At 38.4% G+C, this 27,644-nt stretch overlaps 1 protein-coding gene across 3 annotated transcripts; it reads left to right on the top strand.

Annotated features, from left to right (window-relative positions):
- Positions 1 to 131: 131 nt before the first annotated feature.
- DNAJB4 (DnaJ heat shock protein family (Hsp40) member B4) lies at positions 132 to 27,644 on the top strand. 3 transcript variants are annotated; one of them, XM_054834575.1, is made up of 4 exons: positions 132 to 265; positions 18,257 to 18,542; positions 21,413 to 21,987; positions 23,540 to 27,644. In XM_054834575.1, exons 2-4 carry the CDS (start codon positions 18,332 to 18,334, stop codon positions 23,771 to 23,773), a joined length of 1,020 nt encoding a protein of 339 aa, XP_054690550.1. In that variant the 5' UTR covers positions 132 to 265; positions 18,257 to 18,331; the 3' UTR covers positions 23,774 to 27,644. The 3 variants fall into 3 exon arrangements, with proteins under 3 accessions (XP_054690550.1, XP_054690552.1, XP_054690551.1); XM_054834577.1 differs by lacking the exon at positions 132 to 265 and adding an exon at positions 278 to 430; XM_054834576.1 differs by lacking the exon at positions 132 to 265 and adding an exon at positions 17,992 to 18,069.

Genomic DNA, 27,644 nt, shown 5'->3' with positions numbered 1-27,644 from the left:
GTTGGGGGGCGGGGCGAGCTCGCGATGTTTCCATAGTCGCACGAGTTGTTAGAGACACCTAGTGATAGGGTAGGGGGCGTCACGTGGTACGAGGGGATTGGGGGGGGAAGCGTAGCGCTGCGCCCGAGGCCCTGCGGGTGGGTGTTGGGCAGATCTCGCGTGATTTGGTTTCGAGCCGTGGGTGCGTGAGGGGGAGCCGCGCCTGAGGCGCGGAGGCTGCTGGGAGCAAGGCTGGCCGGGAGGTGTCTGAGGCGGCGTCAGTTGGGTGAGTGCGTGAGGGAGGTAACGGAGCGGGGCCCGAGGGCAACCGGCAGCGCTGCAGCTTGGCCGCCTGCCCGCGTTAGACTGCGCCTGGGGAGGCATTTGGCGCTGTGGTGGTTCTGTTCCTTCCCGACTGGTTCCTGGTCTGGCTGAGGAGCGGGCGGTGGAGGTAGCAGTGATGCTGTCCTAAGCCCTGAGCGGAGGGGGGGAAACCGGGCCTTCTTCCCGCCTTAGCGCGGCGGTGCCCTGTGGAGGGGCTCCTCGTAATGTCGTGCCGCGGTGCTTCGCGGTGCGCGGCCGCCTGGCGCTGTCGGTGTGCCCACCGTGTGACGCGGGACGGCTAGGGAAATTAAGACAAGCTCCGTTTGCGGGGGAGAAACCTCGGCGTCTAGTGCTGCAGGCTTTACTGTAGCTGCAGAGGCGAGGGGCGCCTTGCCCCGACCCCCGCGGAGAGGCAGAGCGATTGAGCCGAGAGGGCAGAGCCGGCGGTGAGGCGGGGCGCCGGCCTGTCCCCCCCGCCGCGCCCCTCGCGGTATTTTGCCTGTTGTGTCTCTTCAGGCGCGGCCGGTCGCTTGCTTTGTACGGCTTTTCGGCTGTTCCACTGCCCCGCGAAACGGGGCAGGCTTTTTCCTTTCATCTTTCAGGGAGCTTCACTTGCCTCCTCCTGCCGCGTCCACCATGGTTTATTTCTTAGTTGAAACTACCATTGTACAGTTTTTACGATTGGGGCGTGTGAGTGTTCTTGGCCGCATAAGCTTTAATGAAAAATTGGAGCCAGTAGTGCTTTAATCTGGGCCCTGTTTAGGCCCCTATGACCTGGTGGGGATGGACTGTTATGCTGAATATGCATGACGGTGTTGCAAAGGCTTCATATCTAGATAAGGTCATAGAATCTCTACTTAGCTGTCATAGCAGTAGAGACTAGATAACACTGAAGGGCAACGAAGATGTACAGCTGCTTTCTATACTGTTTTGAGGGGATGCTTTGCATTTTTGTTTAATTTATGTATATGTATTGAACTGTAACTACTTCATGGGCTCCTGGACTGCATAAATTTCAGGCTTTTTTTTTTTTTTGAACACGAACTTTTAAACTGAAGTGTGAGAGGTCTCTTCCAACGTAAATGAGTGTGTTTTTCTGTTGTCACTACTTTTAATTAAGGAACTGTTGTTTTTTACTCTGCCTAGTTTTGAGCTATATGAAGGGAGGGAGCAACTCTGTTGAAGTCGTATAAGAAAATGCATCTTGCTGCCTTCTCTTTAGGCTAGCCTTGTAGTTCCATGCTGCCTTTAAGAAGTTCCTAATTTCTCATTGGTCCCTTCAGTTCTGGCTGTTTATAATCGGGATCATTTTAGTAGACCTTCAGACACAGTACTGCTGCTGAGGTCAGATTATCCTGCATCTCTAGTACAGATAACACCTCCAAAGGAAGCTGAAAATATGTGTTAGATATTTTTCCTTCTATAAAACTTTTGAAGTAGAATAGCCCAAAAGGGTTTTAAGATTAATATATTCCACAAAATTAAAATTCTTACATACTTTTAGGCAGATTACAGTGTATAGTTAGAGCTAGGTGAAACTTGCTGCTGAGATACTTCTGCTGAGAAAGCCTGTTCAGAAGAATTAGCATATACTTTCCATTAATGTAGCTGTGTTAACTGGGGGAGGGAAGCAAAAATAGGTTTGGAAAGTGGGAACTTAATTTTCATGCTTGACTCTTTGCTAATTCCAAACAATAATTTGATCTTGAACTATTTTTAAATTTCCTTTGTTATTGAGAATTTGGCTATATGTACCAGCTATGTTATACAAATAAGTTGAGCAACAGTAGTTGACTATGATGCATTGAAGCTAATGCTGGCTACTGGCTATGTCTTTTATGACTCTTTGCTTACTAGAAGATGTGGAGCATCTATGTGCTTTGCTTTTTATTGTTATGAAATGGTATAATGATTTTTTGTAAAGTTCTGTGAGACAAATCAGTAGGTGTATAACACTGATGATATTTTTAAGCAGTTATAATGCCTTGGGCTAATGAAAGCACTCGTCTGGTAGAGTAAGTGTTCTAGTTGCATTCAGAAACAACTAATCATAAGTGTGAATGCTAATTTTGGAATTTTTATCAGCTTTTTACTACTGTCTGTGGTGATACTTCATTTGAAAGATGAGATACTTAGTATATGTATGATTCCTCAATCTTCCAAATTCTCGAAGTCGCTGTATTTCTTAGGCCTTTCAGATAGTTAGAACATGAAATTCAGCAAATTACAGAGGAGGAGTAAGATCTTAAATATTATGTACTGTGTAAATATTATGCTCTTATTTTCACCATTCCTAAGTTGATCTAATAACCTTTATCAACAGTTAAAGAGTTGCTTCTATCTGTATTTCCCATGATGGCACTTACAACCTGTCTGCTGGAAACCTAAGCATCTCTGTTTTGCTTTCTTAAATGAAACTTCTGTTGAGAAAATTATCCCTGTGGGATTAATTCCTTCTCCTTAATCTTTTAATTGAGTGGGGTGAGGATGTAACCCCTCAACAGTGCTAACAGCAATATTCTTTCAAATGCTTTGCTGACTCGTTACAGCAGCATATGCCAGGTTATTCTGCTTTCTCTCTCACAAAAATTACTCATTGCCTGTTTTCTCAAATCTGCCTTCTAAAAAATTAAATGTAGTAGATTGGTAAGCAAATACTTGCATCGTGCTGCTACAGCAAGAGAACTTTTGTTTTGCTGTGTAAAATAAGCCTCAGTTCTACAGTAACTCATTCTTACTAAAGGATATATAGTAGAGAAATCTTCTACCGCTTATCTTTTAGAATTTTAATAATTAGATAGTAGACAATGTAACAGGTAACATAGAATATGGAGTTTTAAAATGTCTTTCAGTATTCCTTTTGGAGATGGGAGGAAGGTGTCTCCCTTAACTAAACTTAATAGATGATGACATCTCTCATGGTTTTCAGTCTATAGTCTGATGATTACTGAAAACAACAATTAGAACAATCTGGTAGATGTAATTACTAAGAAACAGCTAGTTCAAATGAAAACTCTCACAAGTCAGAAAACTTTATATGTATAGTGTGGATTGTCACAGACTTCAGGAATGGAGAGTTATGGGGAAAAAAACCGCACAAACCACATTTCTTTTTTTAAAAAATCAAATATTGTGCGCATGAAGGAATCCTTACTTACACCCAAAGGTACTTGGGGTATTTAGCTGGTTCAAGCGTTGCAAAAGCATGGATGTAAAAGTGTGGAACTGACCCAAATCCTCTGCATAAGCTAAGACACTTTAGCACATGCTTGCATTGAGTTCTGTTTTGTTGTGTTGTTTGGGTTTTTTGTTTTTTTTTTTTTTTTTCCCTTTAACAATTGACTTCAGTTTTGGTCTGTGGTGACCAGACCAAAGGGTAAGGCAGTCCTGAAAGAAGTAGTTTGCTAGTACAGGTTAGGAGACCTCTCACAGGGTCATAAACTAAAAGATTGCATTTCTCATAAAGTTGCCTCTGCAACTCTCTCTGTATCATGTTTTGTTTAGCTTTGCCTCAGTACATTAAACATCTATCTAGGAAAAGTGAGCATAGTCTCTAACTATCAGAGAAGAATAACCATTGCCATAGCATTACATCTGCCTGCTATGCTTTCTGCAAGTCATTGCTGGTGTGGGGAAATTTCATCACTTTGGGGAGATTTAGATCAACTGATTCAGATCCTCACTGTCAGCTGGTGCTCCTCCACTGGCAAAGAGCATCTGGGATCTGCAATACTATCAGTGGAAAAGTCCCTTAAGTAACTACTGAGAGAAGATTCAGCATGTACTCTATATCCAAACTACTGTTGATGTGTCATGAGCTTTCATATTTACTACACATGCAGTGAAGTACTAATTACAAATTTCAGATCTACAATTTGGATGTGAAAGCGAATGTATAGTGGAAAAATGGTAATATTAAAGCATAACTTAAACTGTCTACAAAGTCTATACAATGTTCATGATTAAGTAAGATTACTGAAGAATTCACCTATCCTGGATGATTCAAGTGGTGGCCAACAGTGTTCTAGTCAGCAAATATTCCTGTTATGCTTCATTCCAGACAAATGCAGAGGCATGGGTTGCTACTGAGGAATTGAAGGGGGTAGGAAAAAGTATTTGTGGGAGGGGATGGGAGTGTTGAAGAGTAGCTCTGCTGCAGCTGCTGTCACATCTGCCTTCACTCACTGATGATAACACAGCTTTTCTCTTGGCTTCTGGGGGAAGGACAAGAGTGAATTTGCTTCTGCAGTCTGTATTTGGTCCCCTGTGTACCAACTTTTATATAGTAAGCTTCAAAAAACCCCAAATCTTTGGGGTTTTGGGCTTACATTTAGTCATGCTGTTTTTCCTAGCAAAAATGTTTTACTATATTAAGTATTTGAAGAAAAGCTGTGTAAATATTGCAGATTCTATAGAGCACTTGTCTTGCACGTTTTACTCTTGTGAATCTTATTTCATATGTGTTTGATCTAAAGCTAGAAATGGATTGAAGCTGCTGAAAGGAAAGTTAATAGTAAAACTTAAATGGGAAGAAAGGGTCTTTGCCCCAGGGTTTCATTTGAGGTCTACCAGCAGATTTGATTCTAGGCTTGAGGACAGTTGAGCAGTAAAGATTAACATGACCTAGCCTCTGAAATTTTGACTAACTTACCTAATGCAATTTGATAGCCTTCTGTATGTTACAAATACAGAAGGATAAATCAGAGAACATGCACTTCGTCCTTAAATACGACCGAAGTATGCAATGAGGCAGTGGATCACCATATAGAATGAATGTAGTACAAAAAGGCAGCTGGATAATATTAGTCAGCATGATAATGTGGTCATCAGTCTTTAGTGTCCCCTTGTTCAAGGGCATTAGATGTTTTTGTGTGGAGGTCATGGGAAGAAGAGTTTCGAGAGTCCAGAGAATTTGTTTGCTGTTAACATCTCCAAAACTTCCAGATGTGGGAGAAGGTGTGAAAGGCCTTGTTTGAAATAAATTGATTGATGGAGCTAGGCATGGAAGTTGCATATAAATGGGGGTTAAGAAGGGCAGAGATGGGAACTGAGGAACTTTTAAAGGGAGAACAAATAATTATTGCAATAGTAGCTGTAGGGGATGGAAGTGTCTACTGTATCCCTCTATCAGCAGAGCACTGAAGAATGTGCATTCAAGTCCCATTAATAAGTGTGTAAATACATATTTTTTTAATTAAGGCAGTAATGTTCAGAATTCTCATCTCAACGTGAGAAAAGCTTGATTACTTTGAAGGGATTGGTGTACTTCCCTATTACATAGGCCTGATCCCTAGTAGTATTCTTTCTGATAGTGTTTAATTACAGCTAACATCTTTATTTGTTAATTTGTCAGTCAGAGCACCTTATTTTTAACCCAATTGTGTATATATCACAGAGTCAGTTAACAAAAAAAAAAAAAAACAAACTAGCATAGAAAGGTAAATCTCCTCTGAGGTTGAAGAAGGAAAAATGGAAGAGCTTTAGAAGCTCTGAATGACTAATCCCTTCAGTCTGTAAAACCATGATTATGACAAGCTTATCTAAACTGAAAATCCTCTTAAATTTTATTGTAAGGGTTACATGCTTGTTTTGGGAAAAATAAGTATTTGCAGTAAAGTTGGTGAATGTGTAGGGATATTTTTTTTCTTTAATAAATCAATATCCAGAGGCACCTCAGAGGAAACTGTAGTTTAACTGCCACTTCAGTATGTATTGCTGGTTAAAAGTATCTTGATATAATAATTATCAAAAGCCCAGTTGTATTTAAAAATGAGCCCTCAATAACAATGCTGCATAGACTTGGAAAGGGATGAATGTTGCTGGGTTAATCTCGGATATCACTCAAAAGATGAGTGATGTGGATGTCATGATATGACTTGATCTGAAAAGCAAGAAAACAGGAGGTTCCATAAGTTTAGCTTAAACAAAAAACCATATACCTGTAAACCTTTTGGCTATGGATTAGTATTTTCTGTAGAGGATGTAAAGAGGAGATCTTTTTGTACAGGTTGTTGTCTGTTAGGATTATGTCCTATGAGTGAACCAATTCTGTGTAATGTTTTCATTAAATAGTCATGGAAATTATTTTATTTGCAGGTGTCCTCTAATTCATCGCTATACTTTGTACTGCATTTTTTCAGAAGGGGCAGGTAAAAGGTTAAAAAGAAAATATGTCACTTTCTACAGTGAAATGTCCTTCTAGGACTTGCTACCATGCAAAGTTTGAACTTTTATTATGAGTTTGAGGGAAAATTTTCATGAAACTATGGAATTTCTATAGTCTGTTAGTAGAATAGATGCGGAAATGTGTTATCACTTTAAAACATTATCGCTTTAGAACACCTTGACATTTTTCTGCTTAATTGTTCATCTTTCTATGTTGTACCTTCTTTACCTAGCAACATTCGTTCTAGAGGAATAAAGTCATTTAAGAGATTAACTGCAACATAAGTCTATCAAACTCCCCCATTCCATCTTCTTTTCTCACAACTCTTCTAGGTTGGCTAAGGAGGGGGAAAACCAACTAAGAAGTCTGATTTGAGCTGTGGGATGTGCTTGAAACATTTGAAAGACTAATGAGCAACTATTTTGACTTCTATTAGAGCAGATTCTGATAAATATAACTAGAGCTGTCTGTATTTCTGTCTTCTGTAGGTGAACAGAAGTACATTCTTATTGTTTGAACTTAAATCAAGTGAGTTTAGGTATGCTGACATATGTTCTCCTTTTGGGTTAAACAGAGTTGTTCTGACATTTCCTTATCAAATTCCTCTCTTTATAGAACAGTTCAGTGCATGTGTTTTCAGGCTTGCATGTAAAACTAGCTGTGTGAATCAGAGCAGCTGGGTGGGATTTTGATGAGCGCACTCTGGAAAAAGCATCTAGTGTGACCATCTCCTTTTGCTTATGTAAGAACAGTGTGATCACATGTCCACAGCAAAAAATGTGTGCAGCTCCTTATTTGGTAATGCATTAATAACCTTCATCTTGTTTGAGTATACCAGCAATTAAAAACAATACAATGTAGCTGAGTCACTTTTCTAAGTGGATTTATTTGTTTTGCAGTTCCTCTCTTCAACAAGACTGAGAAAATAGTTTATTTTCTACTGAAAACTATTAATTTCTGTCATTATTACAGAAAAAAAACCCCACAACCAAGTAGAGTATGGATAGAGATTGTGCAGGCATCTTCCACCTATCCTTTTCTTCCCCTTCTTATGTGTGACCTATAACTATGATCAGTGTTGTGTTTGTTCAGTTTTTTTTCTCTTGGCTGTTCTGTTTACTGATAGCTTTTTAACTATGCCAGAAAAAAATAAATCTAATACTTTTGCAAGAAGAAAAAATGACTTGCAGACATGACTTCTCTCTGTTCCTTAATTATGGAACGTGACTGCTCTAGATGAGCCTACTGGTCTTCAGCATAAAGCTGTAGAGTATCTTCACTGTTAGGAAAATATTTCTATGTGTTATGTTCCACTAATGAATGTTCCAAACAGGCATTGTGTTGGGGCTATTTTTTTTGTGTGTTTGTTTTTAAATAGAATGAATCGAAATACTTAAGTGGTAGGCTGAGAACCGTTGGAAAGAAAGACTTGAAGTTCAGATCCGGTCACATCTGAGTCATGCCACTGCCAGCTTCCCAGAAAATTTTAGCAAGAGCTAACCTGTAAGGACTGTCTTTATTCTACAGGCCCTGAATTCTCTGCTGCTGCCTCTTTGCTGAGACAACAGGTTATTAATTATACTGTTTGGTGGAAGAAACCCCTTGTAATTCCTTCATTCACAGCAAAGGAATCCGTACCATAGTTAAGGTAAACACCCTTTTCTACAAGTGAAAGGCTAAAAGAGGAGCTGTTGTATGCTTCTATTGAAATAGATATTAAACGAAACAGTCTGCCCCTCCTAGTGTTTCCTGGGTGATAAGGTAGTCGTGATAACTAACTTCATGTAGGATATTGAAATACATACATTTACAATGCCTTTTAAAAAATCTTTCCGTTCTAGTTTCTTGAAGGAAAGTCAGCAAGGGTTATTGTGGAAACTAGCACTATTTTTCCATTGTCCTTTTCCTGTTAATCAGTACATAGCACTACTATTAGGTCACAGAAGTTCTCCTACACCAGGATTCATTTTGTGGAAAAACTGGTAGGGAGCCAACCACAGTTCCCAAGGTCTGAGCTGGCTGGCCTTGCGTCCAGACTCAGCTAGCCCAGAGCAAATGTTACTTTGGTTTGTGCCAGCTGGCCCTGCTCCGTGGGGTGGAGAATGCTGGACTGCAGGCGCAGCACCATACGAGCTGGCTGTTCTGTCCTTATACTTGTAGGGAGATTTCTGCCCCTTCTGTGCTGCAAGAGTGGGGCTGAATCCATGAAGTGTTAATGTCAAATTAAGCCTCACTTTTATTGAAAACAAGAATATAAGAAACATCTTTACAAGTGTTACTAAATACCTGTTTTTAAAAAGTCTGGTTATTGTAAGCAACACCCCTCTTTATTTCACTTAGAAAACAATACAGATATGCTTAATATTCATTGCTTATTTACCATGGTTTGTATAATAAACAGATCTGCAGGTAGGAAAATGAAGGTAGAGGTCTACCTGTCTTTTGTGTGTGTGTGTGAATTGTCTAAGAGCCTATAGACAACTGATACTTTGTTTTATAGGAGCAGATGGAGAGGTGGCAGGAGAGAAAGAGGAGGCAGCATGGTTGCAAGTGGTATTCTGGATTGTAATTTCAAAATGTCAGTTTTAAGGAACATGCCTGTAGTGGATGTATGTTAAAAAAAACCCAAAACAACAACAAAACACCAACCCCCAAAACAAAAAAGCCCCCACCAGTCCTCCTTGGCAGTACTAATAAATGAGTTGAATGTTTTTTTGAAAACATATACAAAACAATACTCCAGTTGTGTGACTGGAAGTATGCTAGAATAAAGAGTACCACTTTTCTAATACCTCTAGTGCTTGGCTGAACCCATACATATGGCGCCTCCTCCTTTCTCCATCATTTGTAGACCTTATAGACCTTTGTGACTTCTTTCTGTCTTTTTTACAGACTGAAGAACTCAAGCCTCCTCAGTTGTTTCTCATGTGGAAGCATTTTCAGATCTTTGATCACCTTTTATGGTCCTTCTCTGAGCATTTAAAAAAAATTATATTTGGTTTTGGGGAGTTGAGGGGAACAGAACTGCACAGTGTTATGGTGTAGATGTACTATTGGTACTGTACTGTTCATTTGATTAGTATCATAAGGTTTTCTGTTTTGTTCTCTATTCCTTTCCTAGTAACTCCTAATTTGTTTTTTTCCTGGCTTCCAAGCAATCTTGCATTCTTTTTGACACTAATCAGAATTAATCAGCACTACTTTTACCTTTTTTTAAGCAATATGTATTTTGTTTTGTGGTATACTGTTCATGCTGAGAAAAGTGTAACATGGAAGCCTGTGGCATATATATAAAGCATATGAATAAGCAATAAAATACTTCTGTGTGGCAATATTGAATATTGAAAATATTCAGGGTCTGAGTATGTTAGCACTTGAGAATCTGAAAGACTCGTATTGCAGCAGTATGTTGTTTCTTAAAACAATTACCAGAAAGGCTATAAAACTTAAATGTTAATGCAATCAAATAAAAAGCAGTTAGTGTTGGAGGGAAACAGTGAACAATTACATAGCCTTAAATTGTTCATCGTATTAAACATCTTTACTTGTTATATAACCAACATGAGAAGGCAGTCCTGGTTTTTGGCTGGGATAAGTTAATTTTCACAAGAGGCTGGGAGGAGGCACAGCCAGGACAGGTGACCCAAATTAGCCCAAGGGGTATTCCATATCCTATGACATCATGCTCAGTGTAGAATGTGGAGGGCTGACTGGGGAGGAGGGATGGCTGCTCAGAGCTGGCGTGGCATCGGGTTCTGGGCAGTGAGCAAATTGCATTGTGTATCACCAACTTTGTATATTCTACGTGCTGTTGTTATTTTCCTCTTCCTTTGCTGTCCCAGTAAACTGTCTTTATCCCAGCCCGCGAGTAGTTGCTTTTTCCTCCGATTCTCCTCCCCATCCCAGCGGGGCGGGGGTGGGGGGTGGGAGGGGTTGGGGGCGGGAGGAGTGAGGGAGCAGCAGAGTGGTGCTCAGCTGCCGGCTGGGGCTACCCATGACAGTGGCATGGGAGAAACCTGACTGGTACAGTGTGACAAAAGTGTGATTAAGTCTAACTCTTCATTTGCATATAGGCTATTTCAGGACAGAATTCCTTGAGTTTTGGATAAATTCCTGAGTGACAGCAGTCAGAGCCAAAAGTAGTTGGAACAAAAATCCAGGCTTATTATATGTAAAATTGAAAGGAAGAACTTTGACTACTATATTTTTCTGCTTGCTTTGCCCCAAACTGATAACTTAATAGTAAATTGTGCAGAACTTGTCAAAACAGAACATTTTCTTGGAGGAAACAGAACTTCAGCTTCCTTATGAATTTGGATTTTTTGGTAACAACAGTGAGAAGATATTTCTCCTTACCAACACAGTACACCTCTCTGTATAGAGATTTACAAAACTCCGTATGGTAACAGTGTCATTAACTACTTGAAGTTTGTAATACTGAGTGTGGTAAATAGGCGTACCTGTTAAATGTTTTGCATGATTGGCATTTTTCCTGATTGACCAATCAACTTGTTTTAAAGAGGCCTTTTCTGCAAAAGTAGATTCAGTGACCATTTCAATTCCCACCCACAGAAATGGTCACTGAATCTAAGTAAGGAATTGAAAAGCACTTGTGGAATCTCTATTCTTTCAGAAGAGGGAGGCCTTAATTTGTAGATGAAAATTGTGTGTGTGCTGCTTTTTGTGACCATACTCTGGCTGTTTCCTTTTGTTTTTCTAAGTGCGGTCTGGTACTTGACTGAAGTAGTTAATCACACACCATTATGAAGTAAAAGGGAGTTAGTTGCATTTTCATCAATGCAGTGCATCATAGCTGAGTCCAAAGAACTTTGCCTACTTGCAAGAAGATGTTCGTTCCCTCTCGGTGGTGGAAAGTTAAACTTGGAAAATTCTTCCAAGTGTATTTCTGTTCTTCAGCTATGGTAGAGATTGTGACTTAGCAGACAGGAATCGGGTATGAGAAAGCAATTCTTTATGTTAATGACACATAAGTTTGCTATGTTGTATCGAAGGATCAGTGTGCATGTGTGACTAGTGCCCTAGTCATGTTTTTGAAGATAGTTGTAACCATGTTTACTATAAAATCTACTTGAGATTTAGATGAGTTTTTTTCTTTTTTCTTTTTCTAGTATTGTATGTACTTCTATGTAGGTCATAATATATATAGTGGGAATAAATTTTCTGAAAAGAAGAATTCAACCCTAGAACATAACATAAAATAAGCAATAGCAGTTTCTAATATGAAAATATGACGGACATTTTCAATTGTGCATAGGACTTCTAGCTTTTGGTCTATTATTTCAAAAGTAACAAGAAAAATAAAACTAATTAAAAAAATTGCGAACAGTCTGCTATCTTGTCATGTAGATTTTCCAAATAAAATTGAAGACTACATGAATCACAGACTTAAAAATTAATTTTGAAAGTTCAGAAGTGGTAACAGTATATCTCTGGGTGATAGCAGTATGTGTTTTGAGATTTAACATTTGAACTTGAGCTGTAAATTCATGTCGATTCTGGAATGTGTATTTAAAGTAAGCTTTCCCACATAAGACCTTAAAAACACGTCCTTTGGCCTGTTGGCAGGAGCTTAACTTCCTGTATCTTCCAGTAATATTGTAAACATTATTTTGAAGCAGATACTCCCAATATAAAATAGAAAATGTTTTTGTTGATACCAGGGCTGGTATAACTTAGATATAATTAATTGTCTTGGATAACTTTGTATCCTGCAAATTCATTTAATATCTCTTCTTGAACCAAAAATAATCCAACCAGATCTTTCTGGACAATACTATCAACTCTTAAATATAGAAAGTATAGTAGGTATGTGTCCTATGAAGTACTGTTTCGCAGTGACTTAGATATATCTCTCATGGAAGCCAGATATTTTTGTAAAGCATGACTATACTTATCCCACTGCATTTCTTCCTTTTTAATCTGTTAGGAAATCAAAAGTCAGCAAGTTTTTTTTTTTAATGCAAGCTTCAGTTGTCAGTGAATTGCATTAAATTTCTCTGTTGCATATGCCTCAGAAAAGAAATTGTGATGTCTGTAGTACACAAACTGGTAAATACTTTGGGCTGCATTTCAATTTGAATCTCTTACAAGTGTCTCAAAACCACAAGTGTCTCAAACACAATGTATGCAGTATGAAAATATAAAATAAGGGTAATAAGGTAAGTTACTCAAGGATGCTGTTTAACAAAGTTAATGCCACTGTCTATTGTAACTTTAAAATTCTGTTATTTTTTAAAGTTTTTATGTGGTATTTCACTTTCTTGGATTATTGGTTTTTTAGATGTAAAATCAGCCCCAGAATCCTTATGTACGATGAACTTTTCACTTCCATCACAGTAGCAGCTTGTTTCTTCAGAGAACTGCAGTAAAAATTTGATAAATTTGGGTAGTTTCTTGGGTATGAAGTGCATGACTAAAGCTTTTCTTTTAGACCCGTTGACTGATTAGCAAGAACTGTTACGCTCTGCAGGTTTCACTTAGCATTTTCTGTTAGATACATAAAAAAATGCACTATTTGTTGCTTCTGTTGTAAACTCTAAAATTTATTTCTGTATGTGAGCCCAGATACTGAATATTTCTGTTGTGAAACTCTTGTTTAATGAATTCATGAATGGGGTTTGCATGTACAAGGTCTTATTCACAGCCCAAAAGTATAAACGTAGCGTAGTCAAGAACTGCATACAGGTAAAGATGGTGGGGAGAAAAGTTATTGTCAAAATTTTTTTCTCTGGGGAAATAATGGATCATCTTAAAGGAAATTTTACTATTGTGTATGAATGTGTTTTCTTCAAACCATTGCAGACAAATGTCAATTTATTCCATTCATTAACATGGGTTTGCAAATACTATGATACTTAATTTGAAAGAGCTTTTTCTGGGGAGGGATTTGGCTCCTCTGCCTTGACATTTACGTGCACATGTGTATTTATAGTTGTGATCTGTCTGGAATTTGCCTTTGTGGTTTTGTTTGCTCTTTAACTTGTTCTGTGATCTACTCCTGTGTTTTTTAGTTTTGTTTTTGAGGTTTAATAGGTGAGGAATGCAGAAGAAATGATTTAAAGGAAATAATGAGCATTTTTACTCAGCTTCAGATATTTCAGGGAATAATGCCACTGTTCTGATTTTCCTTAAAATAACTTTATACTGGTGCTAATTTATGATTAATCTAAAATTTGAGTTCAGTGTAACTGTGACTGTTTTCTTGGCTGTATCTAAATTTATTTCAGTTGTTCTTCCAAAGGCTTTTTTAAAGAAAGCAATTAATTCAATGTTAATACTATCAATGCAACTATTCTAAGGCATGGAAGTAGTATGACCTTGCTCCCGCTGTTCTGCCAAACTTACGATCTGTTTTAATAAATTGTCTATTTGACTTTTTAGTAATTTGTTGAAGATGCACTGATTTTATTTTATTTGTTTTTTCCCCAGTGAACTTTAAAAAAACAAATAGACAAAATGGGAATTTCAGTTTAAGCTTTTTAATTTGGACAGTAACAAATAACACCGATGAAATGCTGAACAAATAAAGTCTGCTAACTTTCTCAGTGTATAATAAGAGTGTCCTAAAGTAGCTTATAAGAACAAGAAGATACGTCTGAGATCGTAAGCCAATTTTCTATCAAACTAGGCAGAATTGACTATAAGCAAAAGCTTTATAGGTAGCATTTGATACTACAGCGATCATAAAAATTTTTTTCTCTCTATGCCTGAAATGGAATGCAGTTATTGTATTTGGAAACTGTGTAAACAAAGATCTGATGATATAGATGGTTAATTGATTCATAATAGGGTCTCTGATGATATAGATGGTTAATTGATTCATAATAGGGTCTATCAGTCAGAGAAATGTTGATGTGGTAGAATGAGGAAGAAAAGTAGCTAATTGATGGTGAGGCTTTTATCTATTTATGTTTTTGAGGTGGTTTCTGAGTTCTGCTGTGAAAGAGGTAGACCTCAAGGCAGAAATGCAGAAACTTGTAAAGAACAAAATAATCCCATAAATTAGTTCATCTGTCCCACAGTAGGAGGGTGACTTGTTTTTGTAGAGGACACTTATTTATTGAAGCATTTAAACAAAGAATAGAAATCTTATTCAAACATGGAATCATGGAATCATATATCTCGAGTTGGAAGGGACCTATAAGGATCATTGAGTCCAACTCCCTGCTTCTCATAGGACTACCTAAAACTAAACCACATGACTAAGAGCATCGTCCAGATGCTTGTTGAACTCCGGCAGGCTTGGAACTGTGACCATTTCTGGGGACCCTGTTCCACTGACCAACCACCCTCTCAGTAAAGAACCTCTTCATAATGTTCAACCTGTACTTCCCCCGATGCAGCTTCATTCCACGTTGTTGTGTCCTATCACTGATCACCAGAGAGGAGATAAGCACATTGCCCTCTGCTGCCCTCTGTGAAGAAGTTGTAGGCTGTGATGAGGTCACTCTTCAGCCTTCTCTTCTCCAAGCTGAACAAACCAAGTGACCTCAGCTGCTCCTCATAAGTCTTGCCCTTGAGACCTTTCACCATCTTGGTTGTCCTCCTCCGGACACACTCTAATAGTCTGATGTCATTGTATTGAGGCACCCAAAACTGCACACAGGACTCGAGTTGGGGCTGCACCAATGCAGTGTAGAGTGGGACAATCACCTCCCTTGACTGGCTGGCTATGCTGTGGTTAATTCACCTCAGGACGCGGTTGGCCCTTTTGGCTATCAGGGCACACTGTTGACTCATATTCCACTTGCCATCAACCCAAAGCTCCAGATCTCTTTCTGTGGGGCTGCTCTTCAGCCTCTCGTCCCCCAATTTGTACATATAACCAGGATTACCCCTTCCCAGCTGGAGAATCCAGCACTTGCTCTTGTTAAATGTCATACAGTTGGTGATTGCCCAGCTCTACAGTTCTCTTTGTAAGGTCTCTCTACCATATTGGAAGCAGAATCTTTTCAGTCTAGAAGAGTTGGGGTTTTTTTTTAAATACTTCCACTTCTAGGTATATATGGTAATGGGGAAGGTAAGACTATAGCAGTAAAACTAAATATGTAGGTTTGGTTGGGTTTTTTTAAAGCTGTTCTGTTTTCTGTTTATCTGTGCTTATTTTAAGGCACCGCAATGCCAGAAGTCCTTGTCGTGGAGAGCATGTGAAGCATTTTCTTTTCTTTTGTTAGTAACTCTGAAAAGGAATGTAGGGTAAAACAGCAAAATGAACAATAAAAATTGCAAAGATCAGATATTCAGAGTTCTAAAAATCTAGCAGCTGTCACTTATTATCTGTTCTTGAAACTGCTCTAATACTAGAAGACTGGAAAATGTATAAACTTATCACACTTACCAGATGAATTTCACTGAGTAAGTGCTGCTATGATCTGATGTACCCAAATGATCATTAGCATGATCGCTAGATGTTCATCGTGTGCATGCTAGTCTTTTAATTAAAAAAAGTATTCACTAATTCTGAAAGTCATATCTCTCAATCTATTACAAATTGTATAAAAAAGCTCGATAAGCATGTGAGAACTGCAGCCTACTTGTATTTCCAGAAGATCTCTGATTATATGATAAAAGGAAGGTATTAGCATGGAAAAAAAGAAGGAACATGCTTTCTGAAAGGAGGTGCTCCAGTTATCCTATCAACTCTTAGAAGACAGGAGATTCTAGACTTTAATTCTGACATGAAGATCTTATGCAGGGCAGGTAGTAAAAGTAATGTCATCATTGCTGTATGTCTTGCTCAGAATCTTAAGTAATTTCATTTTTAGGGAATAACTTACCTAATTAGGGTATAACTTGGCACTTACGCCAGAAGAGCATGTTCCCCTCTGTAGGGAGAGAAAGGATGCCTGAGTGCTTACTCACTGTGATTGTCAGCAAAAGTCCCAGTGACTTTTTTTGTTGATAACAGAATTTGTTCTGTAAGTTTTGACATTTGAGGGAAAGAAACTTTTGATTTAGGAAGAAATCCTGATTATTAGGTCTTTTAATGAAACCTGGGAAATTAATTCCTATGTTTTACAAAATGGGGAGGAGGAGGGGAGTGCTAAGCCTTGCTAATTGCAGCTCCTTGAGTATTCTTTTGATATTTAAGAGGTGTTTAATACTCTCAAAGGGGAAAATTTCTTATTCCTTATTTTTAAACTAGAATATGCATCCTCTGCCACTTGATTGATCAGAGGTTTTGAAAAACATAGTGAAAAACACAGTCCTGAAAGTAGTCTGAGCTATCTCTCTTCTGACAATTCTATTATATGACAACACAGTGACACAAGTATTATGGGGTCCTTCTCAGACACTGGTGGGAATACTTCAAGTGATATAAGTTATGGCCCCACCAGAGGTTGCTCAAACCATACCATGGGAGCACAGCTGAGCATAACAACTTGTACGGCTAGTTTTGCAAGAGAATCCAAGGCTGCTTTAAATCTTATTCTGTCAGTAGGGATGAAGCTTGTTTGCTGTTGTAGTTCAGCATTATTGTAACTCAGTCAGAAAGTGTTTTCCACTTGAGTTTGGTGGTCCCTAGGCTGCTATATGCTACTCTGCTTAAATTTTCTTATCATTAGAAGGAAGCCAGTTGAGCCTGATTTTCTTCATACAGGTAATTTCATAATTGAGCCTAGAGATGCATTCATACAGCTGACTTCTAGATGTGACCCAAACTGGCATATTTTACTACTTTGTTCCAGGGAGGAGTGTTTTTCAAGCTATGCTAATCAGTCTTGACGTTTATCACCATTCTGACAAGTAAGGATAATTTCTTGACCTATAGCTCTTAACTAAAAGTCAAAAGAAATCTTGCAGACTGAAACTTCATATCATTCCCTCTGCAGAGCATGAGAAATACTTCAGTAGTAAGATTTGCACTATGTATTATAAAATATATGTGTAGGAACCAGATATTTTTCTGTTATTAATATCTCATCGGATGAAAGCAATTTGCTTGATACATTGCCATACTTGTATAATAGTCTTGATATTGCTTTTTATGTAAAAGCTGTATGTGGGGAAACGCAGTTTTGGTGGTTGAGTGGCTTGAGTTGTGGTAAACTGAGCAGTATTTTTTGCTCAGATTTGATATATTACTGTTTAATAGTACATGGCTTCAAGTCAACTCTGAAGATGGCTTAATTTTAAAGAAATGAAGTTACGCTTTCTGAAGCTTCAGTGTAAACTTGGGTGTAAAATACTTTGTAGTCTTTGCTGGAAAGGGTACAAATCCGTGTTGATATATTTGGAAAACAGTTATATGTACAGCTGTCTCTATAGAAACTGTGAAATAAAATGCTATAATTACTTTATATGGGCTACTGCATTTCTGTTGATGCAGTTATGTCTTTAGAGCTGACTGGATTCAGCCTTGGTGGTGAAAGGCACTGTATCACACCATTTAAAGGTTTAAACTTTCTAGTTGCTTGACAAGGGAGGAAATAGAAGTTCAGCATTTTGTGTGTGCGTGTGTGCGCGCGCATGCGTACGTGCGAGAGAGAGTGAAAGCTGTGCAGGCTGTTCAGCTCGGGCAGTCGGGGAAGTGACGTCCTGTATTATTTGTCGTTCTAGAAAGAGCGGAGACACGTACTGTAAGTGGGAGGACTTTAAAGAGGGCTGTGTCTTGTCCAGTGTGTGTAATTATTTATAAATGAGCAACGGGGGAAGGAATGAAATACAGGCTGTCTAGTGTTTCTTTAATGTATCGGAGAGTTTGTTGATTTGTAACAGTTCTGTTTCTTTCAATTCCAAATTTGTTTTTTATTTTTCCTTCTCTAGCATCTCTACGTTGCTAAGACACTGGACACTGCTTTCTTTATAGCAAGGAAAATCTGAATTCCTCCAACACTGAGGATGGGGAAAGATTATTATTCCATCCTGGGAATTGAAAAAGGGGCTTCTGAAGAAGATATCAAAAAGGCTTACAGAAAACAAGCGCTTAAATGGCATCCAGATAAGAACAAATCTCCCCACGCAGAGGAAAAATTCAAAGAGGTAGCAGAAGCTTACGAAGTGCTGAGTGATCCCAAAAAGAGGGACATTTATGATCAATTTGGGGAGGAAGGTATGTATGTGTCTGTTATACTCTGATCAGCCACTTTCATAACGTTGAATAAAACAAAATAAACATAGATGATGCATGAAAACATGGCATGTGTTGATTTTTAGACACTGTATTTGTACTGCTTGGAAGTTTGACTCATCAGCTTTTTTAATGTAAAATGTATTGCATACTTTTAATGTTGATCTAATTTAGTTTCTTATTTTAATGTGTTTTAATGTTTTTTTGGTTTTTTTTTTTTTAAAATCCCAAATACTTGACAGGCAAAATGTTTCTGAATTGAAGAAGTTTGTATCACCCATAAATAGCTTTTCTTACTGTTATCTTCCCCTGCCCTAGGACTTTTTGAGGTACAGTTGGAGAGATGTATTATTTTCTTATATTTTTGTTAAAGGGCAGTCTGCTTGATCTAGGCAGAAGCCCAGGTGTCCAGTCCATAGTTGTCCTTGGCTTCTTGCCTGGAGAGGAAAGAATTTGGCTGATGTCATGAAATACCAGAACAATTTTTTAGCTTTAATTGTAAACAGTGATAACATGCCAAGAGAATGAGGCCTCAGAAATGTCATATTTATCCTAAAATGGTTATCTGGAGAGGATGACTTTTTTTTATTTTTGACCAGCATGACTTTCAGTCTTACGATTGCGCAACAGAGGAAGTCACTAACATCCCTCCCCTTAAATGTATGGTATCAGAAATTCCCCATGAAGTAATTCTGTTGTGACAAGTAGGTCCACTCACTCATTGCCATTCACTCAGGGCAATGCTTTTTTTAATTTAGAGGAGGACACTTAAATCCCAGTACTTTGGGGGAAATTGTGGGTTCTTATGAATGCATAATAAAATTTGGTGCCCTGTTATCCATAGGACTTAATACAATTGTTAACTTCCATAAATTCATGTAGAAAACCTTCAGCTTCTACAGAGGATGCCATTTTTTTTGGTCTTTTGTTCCATTGCATGTGTTCAGTAACAGCACTAAAGTCTTGAAACATTCTATGAAAAAGTGTTTGTGTAGATACCAGAGACCTTTGTTGCCTCTTGGGTCTTTTGCCTTCTTCCACTTCTTCCTGCACACTCCCTGCCTTCTTTCTGTATATCATTATAAACCTACTTAGTCTCCGCTTTCATCTGCATTTTAGATTCCTGTGCAGCAGCTCATCCTAATTACTTTCCCAAAATATCATTTTAGTCACTTTTACCAAAGAGCTTGAAGTAAAGCATATAAAGCAATACAGCCTTTGGCATCCTAGTATTGCATACTTGGAGACAGAGGTTCAAAACATAGATTTCTGTTTACTTGGAGCATAATATTAAACTGAAGTATGAATTTTTAGAATGGTGAATCTGGAAATACCTCCTGTTGCCTCAGTTGCTCTCTAACCTCTTCAAATGTATCTGAGAGTGTAACTTGTAGTTGTGAGGGAAAGGCCAGGGGGTGGGGTGGGAGGAAGGAGAAAACCTCAGTGTTTTTACAGCCAGGAACTTGGTGTACCTTCAATAGTAACGTTTGGCTAGCTATTCCAGGAGGTGTCCTTCTACTATCACAGATTGAATCCACTGATCTGCTTGTTTGACATTAACAGTACTGTGACAGAAGGGTGTACTACATGTTGCTAAGTACTTTTAATATGGTCTGGTATTGAGATGGGGAAGGCATTCTCATTCTAATGTCTGTCTTCGTTACTGTTGATAACCAGTATTAATCTTATGCATAGAAGGTCTAAAACATTGAGAGAAAAAAAAAATCTTTCAAATTTAGGGAATGCATGCTTCATTAATGTAAGCCTTCACGTTTTTATGGCATAGAAGTAGGATAGAAGCAGTAGTGCTGAGCTGCTGTAAGATTGAAAAAAATAAAATAACCAAATATTGTAAGTTTAGAAATAAAAGTCTCTTAAGAGGACTTTCATCTTAAAAGTTTGAGAAGATAACCTGAAATGGTCAGTGCAGGAGAGCACTAACTATTATGAGAAAATACTTAGAGATAACCTATTGGGAAAGAGGCATTTAAGAAAATTGATTTTAGCTGGGTTTGGAATGAGAGAGCAGCAAGTACAAGGGACTGTCCGATGAGAATTCTAAGGGAAATCTTATCAGGAAGAAATGAGATGTAGATCTCTCCTTGTGGAAGATAGATGAGAAAACAAAGCTATTTAAGAACATCCTGATTTTTTGTAGAGAGATGGTGACAGTATATACAAGATTTGTATACCGAAATAGGTCTTAGGAACTTCCCAGCTGTGTTTATTTGTAGCTGGATTGAAGAGAGTTCCCAGGTTTCTTACGTATTTTAAATCATAGGAACACAAGCTGTGATAAGTTTGGGATTCTGAATTGAACATTAAGGAAGCATATGGCTATTTGACTATTGGTATATTACCTTTTACTCAAACTGAATTGCAGGAAAACAGAGGTAAAGCTAATTAACACTGGGTTAAAGCCACGCTGTGGAGACTATGGAAAATGTTGCATGTGATACTGCATAGTTTTCCCCAGAAGTGATCTTGAAGGGGGATGCACTCCCAGCAGGCTTTGCAGAACAAAAGATCAAGTCAAGCAGACCTGTGTTCTGTTTTAAGATGCTAATTCTTTGCTTAACTGGCTTCAATCATATGAAATAAAATTGGCAATGTCAGGATACTTCTGAAGTAGAAGTCATTCTAGAGCTTCAGAAACTTTGTTTTTGTTCAAGCTATTGAATTACTAGTTGGTACTGCATAGTCTGATGGTGAGTCCTTATTGAAAAGGAGACCTTTCACTCTACTGCAAAGACCTTGTCAAATCATCAGTTCTAACATCATTACACTCTACAATAGGAAGGCTTATACTAATATTCTATTTGTTTTTAATTTTGCTTATTTGTCTTGTTTAGGTCTGAAAGGAGGAGCTGGAGGACCTGATGGACAAGGTGGTACCTTCCGGTACTCCTTCCATGGTGACCCACATGCTACATTTGCAGCTTTCTTTGGTGGAACAAATCCTTTTGAGATCTTCTTTGGAAGGAGGATGCCTGGTGGCAGAGACACTGAAGACATGGAGGTGGATGGTGATCCATTTGGATCCTTCACTAGTTTTAGTATGAATGGTTTTCCAAGGGAAAGGAATACAGTTGGTAGCCAGTTACGTCGTAAACAAGATCCCCCTGTAATCCATGAACTTAAAGTGTCATTGGAAGAGATCTATCATGGCTGCACAAAAAGAATGAGGATTTCACGTAAAAGGCTTAACCCAGATGGTAGAAGTGTCCGAACAGAGGACAAAATTCTTACTATCGAGATAAAAAGAGGATGGAAAGAAGGCACCAAAATCACTTTTCCAAAAGAAGGTGATGAAACACCCAACACAATTCCAGCTGATATTGTTTTTATCATTAAAGATAAACCTCACTCTCACTTCAAGAGAGATGGATCAAATATTATCTATCCTGTTAAGATCAGCTTAAGGGAGGTAAGTTTCTCTTTAGGTAGAACTCTAAATGTTTAAACCTGTTACAATACGATGCAATGGCTACGCTGCACAAGCTGTATGTCAGCAGTAAAGTTTTTTTAAAAATAGTGTTTCACTCTTGTAAAGTCAAAGTGTGGCTTATAGTGGAAGCAGTAGCTGTTTTGATATAAATGGAGTATTATTTCAAGCTGTTTACTGTAGAGGTGGAAGAGAATGAGGGTAGAAGGGTAAGAGTAAAGGTCAATACATCTTAAATCTTCATACTTTACCTTTGTTACTTCAGCCTAGCTAGAAACACAAATACAATTAACAAATACATCCAATATAGTATGCTCCTTACTGCTGTGATATGATTGTTAGTTCTGTAGGACAAAGTAGAAATGTCTTGAATATTTTCACTGCCAACAAATTCTAAGTCTGCCTTTTTATGTCATAAGTTATTTCAGTGTGATTTCAAAGTACATAGAGATTGATTTCATGAAGATAAATTATTGTGAACAGGTGTTATAGGAGCTATATATAACAACAAAAATGGTATAGCTTTTTAAAATTCCGTTCCAGCTCAAAAGACGTTGCCTTTGACAAGGAAAAATCAGAAAGATGACTGAGCAGAGTTCTTAAATGATGGCCATGTCAAGGTTTCAGACTCTTAAAAGATAATGTAGCTGAATGTTGTGGTTTTTTCTTTCTAATTAGCATTAGGTAGAGAAATAAACTTGCTTGTGTTATAAGCTCTTTGTGTACAATATGAGCTCCCTTCTTAAAGGATTCTTAACTAAAAATACATCTGAAGTGAGGTGAAGCACTTAAAATAGGATGAGGGAGGGAGAAAAGGCAATATTTAATGTTGATATGGGTAATGTAGTTCCTTCATAGATAAAAGCCTATTTAGGCTCATTGCAGTTATGTAAATTGGACATTATCAGTATGAACTAAGTGTGTGGAATCTAGTGAAGTTGGAGGAATCAAAATGTTGCTGTCAGAGAGCCTAGTAAAGAAAAGAAACTACTGGATAAAGCAGGAGAAAGTTGATGATGATTTAATTTTGGTGCACCAAAATAGCTTGCTTTTCTGTGAGCATCACAAATGCTCACCTAAAACGGCTGTTACAGACACTTCAATGTGGTTCTGCAATTTGATATAATATAGATTGAAACCCCTGTGCAATGTAAACACACAAAAAATTTATAGAGACCAGGACTCTAAATTTCCAATGGAAACTGAGAAGCTGGACATCTCTGGAGAAATATGAGTGAAGTGTTCATTCTGTACTCAACTACCTTATTATTTGATAAAGTTTTTTAAGGATATTTAAGCTCAGTTACGCTCCAGTGGCCATTGTGCAAGATTGGAAAATTCTGTGATACTCAATGACAAATTGAAGCCTTCCCTTTTTAAGACAGGAACACTGTATTTGAATTTTGACATCTCAGTAGTGCACAGTGGAAATACTGTTTAGAATGCTAGTCTTTTCTAAATAATCCAAATTCAGTTGTAAATACAAATAAAATTCTGACCAAGTTCTTTTTCTCCTGGTACAATTTTTCTTTAGGCTTTGTGTGGCAGCTCTATCAATGTGCCAACGATAGAAGGAAGAACCATACCCATGACAGTGAACGAAGTTGTAAAGCCTGGGATGAGAAGAAGAATTATAGGATATGGTTTGCCGTTTCCCAAAAATCCTGACCAACGTGGAGACTTAATTATAGAGTTTGAAGTAATTTTCCCAGATAACATTTCTCCAGCATCAAAAGAAGTACTTAGGCGAAATCTTCCAGTTTCATAAAATGAAGACTGTATATGTCAACTGTTTAAATGGGACACTGGAAATGCAGAAGACTGGCAAGTCTGTGCTTTAAAAGTGCAATCTGTAACAACTAGTGGAATATTTGTTTTTTGTTTTGTGGGATGGGTGGGGGGGAAATACTGTAATGCTGCATGAGAAGAAAAGGGTTAAGTACAAGTCATACAGGTGACTTCTGCAGTAAAATTTACAGGGAAAACCACTCATTTTATTTTACATCTTCCTAATCAGAAAAGTTTAATCATTATTTTGCCTAATGTAAAATGTAGTCATTTTTTACAAAGTGCATATTTCTGATGCAGTACTTGAGCCTCCAAGTACTTTATTTCTTATATCCCTACTGTATCTATAACATTACCCATTTATACAGAAATTTGAGATAGTATTAGAAACACACAAATATATAAATATTTTAAAGATCCAAACGTGACAGATATCATTTGGTATGTTGCCTTCCACTGCACAAAGCATAGGCTGGGAAAATCAGCTTGGACTCCTGAACTGCCTCCCAGTGGAATGAAAGCATTTTCTTTATTGCCCCACAGTGTGTGAGGACTGCATTGTGAATCTAGCAAAAGGCATGTGGCGTGAGGAGCAAAAGTAGCCATTTGCTATGGGATAGTTCCTCAGCCTTCAGGCAGAACAGCAAGAAAGGATTCTACAAGTACATAAACAGCAAATCATGGGCCTGTTGTCAAATGAGGCAGGGAAACTGGTGACAAATGACATGGAGAAGGCTGATGTATTCAATGCCTTCTTTGCATCAGTCTCTACCAGTAAAAAGAGCCTTCAGGAATTCCAGGCCCCTGAGACCAAAGGGGAAGCCTGGAACCTCGGTGGTGGAGGACCAGATTAGGGTGCATTTAAACAGGAAGTCCATGAGCCTGACATCTTGCACCCCTGGTGCTGAGGGAGCTGGCTAATGCCATTGCAAGGCCATTCTTAATTATCTTTGAATCGTCAGGGAGATTGTGAGATGTTCCGGTACACCGGAAAAGAGCAAATATTTAAGAAAAACAAGAAGTAAGATTTGGGGAGCTACAGGCCAGTCAGCTTCACCTCAGTCCTTGGGAAGGTGATGGAGAAAATCTTCCTGGAAAGCATTTCCAAACACATGAAGGACAAAAAGGTGATCAGGAGTAGTCAGCATAGATTTACAAAGTGGGAATTGTGCTTGACCAACACGTTGACCTCTACAGTGAGGTGACCAGCTTTGTGGATGACAGGACAACAGTCCATATTGTTTACCTTGACTTTAATAGACTGACAAAGTACAAGTTAGATAAGTGGAAAGTAGATGGATTAAAAACTGGCCAAATGAGTGGGCACAGGGGTTGCGATCAGTGGCGCAAAGTCCAGTTGGAGACAAGTCAGTAGTGGTGTACCTAGGGCTCAATACTGGGGCCCAGTACTAGTCAGCATCTTCATTAATAACCTGGATTATGGGATGGAGTGCATCCTCAGCAAGTTTGCGAATCTCATAAAACTGGGAAGAGTCACTGGTAAGACCGGATGATGTACCACCCTTCAAAGGCACCTCAGCAGGTTAGAGAACTGGACAGAGGATTCTCACAAAGTTGAACAAGGGGGAATGCAAAGTCTTGCTCCCTGAGGAGCAACACGAGGCACTAGTACGCCCTGGGAGCCAATTGGCTGGAAAGCAGTTTTGCTGAGAAAGACCATGGGGTCCTGGTGAACAACAAACTGATGGTGAGCCAGCAATGCACCCTTGTGGCAACAAAGGCCAAAGCTTTGCTAGCAGGCTGAGGGAGATGATCCTTCCTCTCTACTCTGAGCATTGATGAGGATGCATCTGGAGCACTGTGTCCAGTTCTGGGCTCCCCAGTACAAGAAAGATACAAACTTACTGGAGCAGCTCTAGCACAGGGCCATGTATGAGAGGCTGAGAGAGCTTGGAGCTCTTCAGCCCAGGGAAGAAAAGGCATGGGGGATCTTATCACTGCATATAAATACTCGATGGGAGGGAGTGAAGATGGGAGAGCCAGAGCCTTCTCAGTAACTCTCAGTGACAGGACTAAGGGGCAGTGGACACAAACTAAACCACAAGGGATTCCATCTGAATGCAAGGAAACACCTTTTTACTGTGAGGGTGGTCAGAGAAGTTGAGGAGTCACCATCCCTGGAGACACTCAAAACATGACTGGGCATGGTCCTGGGCAGCCTGCTGTAGCTGACCATGCTTGAGCAGAAGTGTTGGACTACATGATCCTAATAGGTTCCTTCCAACCTAAACGATTCTGTGAGCTTGGACTTAGCACTTTTTACTAGACAGTGCTATGGGCCATGTTCTGCAAATGAGGCTTAGCCCAAGGATGGGGGATACTGATGTGACAGCTTGAATCCCTAGGAGTAGGTCTATGCTTGAGTGGAAAGATGCAGAAAGATCACTATTAAAGCAGTTGGCTAGTGCAGGTATTTAAAGATCATGCTGATCTCAAGTATTATTCTTTTCAAAGGCTGAACTTTACTCCCATGAAGGAGGAGGAAAAAACCCAGGTCCTGGCTAAAGGGAAGTTTGCTTAAGACACAAAGTGGGATAGGGGTTGCCCATAAACTTTCATATGCTTGAATTGAGTCTTTTTGAATACAAATATGAGTTACTTGTCTTTAGAGTTAAAAGGTGCATAGGGAAATGGAGAGCCCTCTGTAATAGTCTAGTTTTATAATACAGTAATAGGGCTGGTTCCCTTGATTGCGACATGGTTTTGGTGAAAGAAATGCCTTGCAGATGTGCTTTATTACTTGAGTTTAAAACCATAATACAGTGCTTTAACAACAGTTTCAAAGGTTTTTTGTTTGGTTGGTTTTTTTCTTCATAAGAAAATATGTAAAATTTGCTGTCAGCCTTTTTGCCTGTGGAAATTTAGTAGTTACCTGCTCTGTTAGGTAGCTTAAGAAATAGTAGTGTTATCTTTATATATGTGATTTTCTGCAGGAAATCAAATCATATGGAAGTTGGGATTTAATATACAATAACTTTTTAATGAGCACAAGAAGAATCCCATTTCTGTTACTCAAAGGAATAGAACTTCTGGGAGATACTGTTTGAGTCAGTTTTTCAACTGCAGATTTCTTCATACAGCATCAGTTAGTTGTAGTCCTAAATCTACAAAGAACTGAATAATTGTTGGAGCAGTATCACAAAGCGAAAACATTTGCTGCTTAGTGCTTATGCATATTGTTAACACTATATATTGTTCAAAGAATTTCCATTTCAGTATGTTCCGTATTGCATTTCTTATGTGATTTTTAAGTAAAAAATGTAAAGTTGGTTTTAATTTTCTCTTTTGTTATGATGGCAGATGCTATAAGCTACATGACTTTAAAAGCATATCATCCCAAAATACCTGTTTGTCAGTTTAAAAGCTAATGGAATTGAGCGTTTTGTAATCCAGGATCTTGTAACCATAGCCCAACTTGTAAAAAAGAGGAAAAAAAAAAAGTTACGGCAACTAGGACTATTTTTTTGTAACCATCTTCAGGTAAGAGGAGTAGTGTTAAATTGAGGAATTGCAGTATCTTGTGTATTTAGAGGTATATATATGTATAGCAAACTAAACTTTTCCAACTGTTTTCATGCTCAAAATACAGAACTATAGGACTGGTATGAAATGCTTGTATATGCTTGTATTTCTTTTTTTTATGGAGAGGTAACAAAGTATATGTTTCAGAAAATAGTGTGTGGAATTAACTTCAAAATACGAGAGGGAGCATTAATATCTATCTAATCCAGGATTCACAAAAATTACTATTTTTCTAATCAAAAAATGTGCTTAAAAGCTATGTTTTAAAACCCACTTGATTATTTAATAAAGGCTACTTGGGAGAAGGA

The sequence above is a fragment of the Grus americana genome, chromosome 8 (assembly GCF_028858705.1).
Source record: "Grus americana isolate bGruAme1 chromosome 8, bGruAme1.mat, whole genome shotgun sequence".
Classification (NCBI taxonomy): Eukaryota; Metazoa; Chordata; class Aves; order Gruiformes; family Gruidae; genus Grus; species Grus americana.
Note: the sequence above shows the minus strand (reverse complement) of the source record. Positions and strands in the feature narration are given on the sequence as shown.